Source organism: Sorex araneus, chromosome 5 (genome assembly GCF_027595985.1).
Source record: "Sorex araneus isolate mSorAra2 chromosome 5, mSorAra2.pri, whole genome shotgun sequence".
Lineage (NCBI taxonomy): Eukaryota > Metazoa > Chordata > Mammalia > Eulipotyphla > Soricidae > Sorex > Sorex araneus.
Window position 1 is genome coordinate 171,102,110 of NC_073306.1, and position 6,000 is coordinate 171,108,109.

Below are 6,000 nucleotides of genomic sequence, written 5' to 3' on the forward strand. Positions count from 1 at the left end.
CCACACTCGGGGCGTCCTCGATCCCCCGGAACCTGGAGCAAATTAGGGGGCCCAGTAATCTTTCTGTTTCTCCCAGGCGGGCAGTCTGGGCAGGAGTGAGGAACCGTGCACAGCACTGTGCACGGAGGGGCGAGGCCGGAGCCCCCCTCTGACTCCTGGAATGGGCTAATTGCCCACGACGCGTGGGTCCTGGGCGGGGGGGCACTTGTGCGAGGCGGGTGGGCAGGAAGCAAGTGTGCCTGCGTGCCCCGGGCCGCCCAGGGCTTGGGCTCCACTGCGCCTACAATGTGGGGGGGGACAGGAGCATCACTTTTCTCTCGGGGGCTGTGGCCCCAGGTCTCTGCCCCTGCAGAGGAGACGGCAGGTGGGGGGAACACAGTGACCAGGGTCGTCCTTACCTGCAGAAAACCCAGGTGCGCCACCTCCAGCCGCAAACCAGAGGGTGGGGTCGTGACTCTCGATTCGCTGGGGGCAAGAGCACACAGGGTCGGCCTGGGGGTCGACTGCCACTCTGCCAACAGCCCCACCGACCGGCCACCCGGGAGCCAGTTCCAGTGTCGGCCTTGCTGGGCCTTGTGTCTCTCCAGCTTTCAGCCATCTCCCCTGCAGGGGGCGCTCAGACCCCTGCAGAAATGAAGCATGAGGGGCCAAGTGCGAGGACCCTCTTGGTGCCTGGGCAGAAGTGATGGGCGAGGGCTGGAGTGATAGCACAGTGGGTAGGGCGTTTGCCTTGCACACGGCCGATCCGGGTTCGATTCCCAGCATTCCATATGGCCCCCTGAGCACCGCCAGAGGTAATTCCTGAGTGCAGAACCAGGAATGACCCCTGAGCATTGCCAGGTGTGACCCAAAAAGCAAAAAAATAAATTAAAAAAAAAAAAAAAGAAGAAGTGATGGGCGGTTCCTTGAGCCCCCAGCACTGTCGTGTGGGTGGGGCTGGGGGCTCCTCAGTGGTGGCCCTGGGCTCATCTCGCCAGCTGCCCTTTGGTCAGGGCAGTTTTCCCGTCCCGCTGTCCCCATCGAGGGTGAGGGAGGACAGAGTGAGGGTAGCAGGGTTCCAGAGGCCACCTTCAGGCTCTGCTGGATATGTGTGCCCAGACCGCACGGAGGCCCCCTGCCCGCTGGGTCACAATCTGCATTTCGGCAAGGTCCCGGGGCAGTTCGCACACTCGCAAATGCTGGGGATGCTCCGAGGCTGGTTGTCACTGTGAACACACTGATGATCGTCCCCGTCGGCCTGCAGGGTGGAAACCAGGCGCCTATGGGGCGGCTTGCTCAGAGGACACACAGGGGCACGGAGGGGGGGAGGGGCGCCCCTCTTCCCGACGTGGGAGCTTCCCCGCCCCCCAGCCCGCTTGGGCACTGTGTGCTGTCGAGGGTGGGCAGTGTTTTCAGACCCCTCAGTGACGTCCCAGGAGACCAGGCCGCGGGTCTTGAACCACTGGCACCATGACAATTGCTGGCATGTGGTGCTAATGAAGAGCAGACCAACTCCTAGTTGTTTCATTGTTTTTTAAATTCACTGCAGACATTGTGCCCCCCCCCCCGTTGCCAGTCCCTGGCACACTGCTCCCCTCTGCAGCCCTTCGTGCACCACAGAGACCTGCAAAGTCGGGGGCAGCTTGGGGCGGGGTTAGGGAGCAGAGGGTGCCAGGAAGGGGGTGAGTTTCTGGCTAGTTCTGTAGACCTCAGGGTTAATGGCTTCGTTACACAAAGCGTCCACAGACTACGGAGAGCAAACCTTGGGGTCTCCAGCAGCAGATGGGCCATGAACACAAGCATCAATGTTCTGAGCCAGAGATGGGTCTATAAGCCAGTGTCTGAGGAAGGGTTTCACTTCATGCATCATTTAGATCTGAGTAACGTGATGCTTTACCTACCAGATACACATAGTGAAATTTTTCACTGCCAGGAGCACACTGTGTGCGCACAGGTGTGGATGGCCAGTGGTATTGTACAGTGATTGTTCCCATTTGGGGAGCAATTTGGCAATATGTATCGCAAACACATCAAGCATTCATACCCTTTGACTTAGTAATCCCATTGCTCAGAATGCTTCCTAAAAAAAAAAACCAACAAAATATGGGAGGGTATGTGCAAGGATGTTCAATACTGTCTTGTACTCAACAGCAGCAAAAACTTGCTAGGAACCACATCGCTGGCTCAGGGTGCATAGATGGTTGGGTGCAAAGGCGGAGGGACAGATGGATTGTGAGTGGATAGATGGGTGGGTGCGTGGAAGGGTAGATGGGTGGGTAGATGGATGAGTGGATGTCAGATCGTACAGACAAATGGGTGGATGGACAGAAGGATGGATGAGTGGGTGGATGGATGGGTGAATGGATGGATGAGTGGATGACAGACGTATAGCTAGATGGGTGGGTGGGTGAATGGATGGATGAGTGGATGACAGACGTACAGATAGGTGAATGAGTGGGTGGGTGGAAGATGAGTCAGTGGGCTGGTGATGGATAGAAGGATGGATGAGTGGATGACAGATGTGCAGCTAGATGGGAAGGTGGGTGGGTGGGTGGTGGGTGGATGGACGGATGGAAGGAAGGAAGGATGGATGGGTGGACGGTTGGGCCCAGTTATGATATACTGGTTTGGTAGCTCAGGGCTCAGCAGCCTCATCCTACCACATACTGTCTTGTACTCAACAGCAGCAATAACTTACTAAGAACCGCATCGCTGGCTCAGGGTACATAGGTGGTTGGGTGGAAAGGCGGAGGGATGGATGGATTGTGAGTGGATAGATGGGTGGGTGCATGGAAGGGTGGATTCCAGGACATTGAAAACCAGGCGGTGGAGAGCGGACCCCACACTCGAGAAAGGCCACTAGTGGGAAGGGTCAGGAGGAAGGCACCTGTGGTCGCCAAGTGGGTTTGGGGGTACAGCACTCACCGGATTTTCAGTGCCCCGACCTGCACCCGGAGTTTTCTGGGGCTGAACTCCAGTGTTCTTCAGGACCCTGGAGTCCACTCGTCTGGGTGCCCCGTCGCCTTCGTGCTCTGTCCAGGGTTGTGGTGGGGGGCAGTGATCAGACCCCCACACCCAGAGCTGCGCTCAGAGGCGGGGAGACCCAGCCCGGGTGTTTGCTCCCAGGAATGGCGGCAGCAGGGATGAGGCAGGTCCCACGGCCCTCCGGCCCTGCTCCCTGGGGCTGCTCTGTCTCTGTCACCCGGGTGGGCGGGCGGCTCGGGCACTGTCTTGGGTTCACTCGTGTGTTGACTGTGGGGCTCGTTTCTGCAGAGCCCGAGCGCCCGGGTCTGTGACTGTGCTCTCTGGTCACTCTCTGACCCCAGGGAACTGTGAGTAAATTGAGGCAGTGCTGGGCACAGACGGCTCCTGAATCTTGCATTGGTTCCCCACCCCCACCCCACCCTCTGCCTCTGACCCATAGGGTGCAGCTGACCTCCCAGAACTTTCTGAGGGAATTTTTTTAAAAAGTGCTGAAAACACACACTAAAAATATGTGTCGTTAAAGCTGCTCAAAAATGAAGCTCTGAGCCGTGGACAGTGAGTAAGTGAGGTTGCACCGCTGGTTCCTGCGCCCACGTGCTCCTGGGCCCTTCCCGAGGAAACGTGCAGCTTCTCTTCTTTGATCCCAGGGATCTCAGTGCTGACGCTAGGGGCTGCTCACTAAGCAGTGTGTGTGTGTGTGTGTGTGTGTTCGCGCGCGCGCACGTGTGTGCCTATGTTCATGTGTGCATGTGCACATTGTGTCCTCGTGTTTATGTGTTCATGAGCATACACGTCTCTTCATGGGTGCACATGTACTTGTTTGTGTGTGCTTATGCATGTACCCACATCTTTGTGTGTGTGTTCATATGCGTGCCTATGCTTATGTTTGCACATGCATGCATACATGTGTTTTCATATGTGTGTGCATGTGTGTGTGGATGAGCCTGTGTGCGTGTTCGTATGTGTGTGCCTGTGTTCATATGTGTATGTGTGTGTTGGAAGGAGACACTCATTGTTGTGTGTGTGTTTTTATTCCTTCTTTTGGTGTATGATGGGGGCACCCAGCGATTCTTGGCCGGTAGGCTGGTGGTTCAGTACAAGGGTCCGAGGATGTGGTGCCGCAGGGCGCTGAGGTGCCGGGGCTTGCCTGGCCCTCCCCACTTGCTGCCCAGGGGCCCTCGAGGCCCCTGCCTGGCGGTGCTCAGTGGGCCGAGCAGAGCCACGTGCCAGACCAGCCCTGGAAGCCCCGTTCTGCCTCCCGCCAGCCCGTTTCCTCGCTTCCGTCCCTGGTGAGTGCTCTGTGTCGGCAGGTGTTTGAGATGGACATCTCCAAGCAGCTACAGGCGTATGAGGTTGAGTACCACGTGCTTCAGGAAGAGCTGATCGATTCCTCCCCGCTCAGCGACAACCAAAGAATGGACAAGCTGGAGAAGGCCAACAGCAGCCTGCGCACGCAGAACCTGGACCTCCTCGAGCAGCTCCAGGTGAGACGGCACGTCTCCGGCCGCCCCTTAGGGACCCGCTCCGGTTGGGCTAGGGATCCGAGGGCTTGGGGCCGGGCCTGTCCGGGGAGGCGGGCTGCTCAGAGGCGGCAGCTGGCCTGGGCTCCGTCGGAGGAGGCCCCTGGGCTCCGGGAGCCGAGTGCCAGCTATTGTGCTTTGAGTCCCGAGTGCATCAAAGGCTCGGGCTTCCTGGGACCAAGACTCGGGCAAGGTCATTGAGGGGGAGTTGTGGGGGGTGGGGAAAAGGAACCCAGAAATCTACCCAGGAGCTTCATCTGGTCAGGAGCACACGTGTGGGCTAGAGCGGTAGCACCGTGGGTAGGCACGTGCTTTGCATGTTCGACCTGGGGCCATCCCTGGCACCCCGTATGGCTCCCTGAGCACCACCAAGAGTGACTCCTGAGTGGGGTGTTCTGGGACAGTCTGCGCACACGGGCTTCCCGCCCTGCTGGAGACCCGCCTTTGCCCACTGCAGAGAGGCTCAGCCTGCCCTGTGGGGCGCCCTCGTGTCGGGGTGAGGAGCTGGCCCTGGCCTCTGCAGCCCCGCTCTTTTCCTCCGAGGTGTAGCTGCGGGGGGCAGGACCTCACCGCCAGAAGCACTGTTAGGCCCCCCTCCCGCCCCAGACACCGGACAGTGCCCTATCCCTGCGCTGGCGTCCACCTGGGGAGCGCCCTGCAGGGGGCGCTCCCGCGTCTCCCACATCTCCTGCATCTCCCGCATCTCCCGCCTTGCAGGTGGCCAACGGAAGGATCCAGAGCCTGGAGGCGGCGGTGGAGAGGCTGCAGGCCAGCGAGAGCAAGCTGAAGCAGGCGGCGCTGGCGCTGGAGCTGGAGCGCGAGGCCCTGCTGCGGACGGTGGAGCAGCTGCGGGGGCAGGCGGGGGACTGACCCGCGGCCCCGCGCGGGGGGCGCACCGCCTCCAGCCTGCGCATCCTTAGGTCCCCGGCCCTGTCCTGGGCGGACTTAAGCGGGGGAAACGCCGAGCAAGGAGCGTCGGGGGCCCTAGTTGCGGAGGGGGCCGCCGGCAGGGGGCGCCCTCTGCCCCAGGAGCGGGCGAGGACCCCCACACCTGAGCCCACCCTGGCTGCTGTCACTGGCCAGCTCCCAGCCGGGTCCCCACCGCTCTCCTTCTGAAAGGCCCCAGCTAAATTCCCCACCCCCCACCCCCCGGATCCTGATTCGGGGATTTGCACTCGGCGTCCTGAATTTGGTCACTCTGCCTGGTATTTAATGAAGTTTGCCTTTAAAAAAAAATTGTCTTCGTGTATTTTTCTTTTTCTTTTTTTGCTTGTCTCTTCATTACTGGTCAGAGTCCTTGTGGAAAGCTGGTTATTTCCATTTTAGACTCCTAGGTGTGGTGCTATGTCACCCCGAGATGCATCCTTTTGCTTTGTTTCACATCAGGGGGTCCACCTGGCTCTGTGTGCAAGGGTCGCTCTTGGGGGGGCACAGGAGACCAGGTGGGGGTTGGCAGGGCCGGCCCGGAGCCTCCAGCACACACAGCAGGGACACCAGGCCTTGGCGTGTCCAGCCG

At 59.7% G+C, this 6,000-nt stretch overlaps 1 protein-coding gene across 4 annotated transcripts in view; it reads left to right on the top strand.

Annotated features, from left to right (window-relative positions):
- Positions 1-5,711, top strand: part of TBC1D1 (TBC1 domain family member 1) — a 190,733-nt gene extending 185,022 nt beyond the window's left edge. For all 4 annotated transcript variants that reach the window (XM_055140316.1, XM_055140317.1, XM_055140319.1 and 1 more), the window contains 2 exons: positions 4,275-4,448; positions 5,202-5,711. In XM_055140316.1, the coding sequence (XP_054996291.1) occupies positions 4,275-4,448; positions 5,202-5,354 (327 nt within the window). In that variant the 3' untranslated portion in view covers positions 5,355-5,711. The remainder of the gene's footprint in view (positions 1-4,274; positions 4,449-5,201) is intronic.
- The last annotated feature ends 289 nt before the right edge of the window (positions 5,712-6,000 follow it).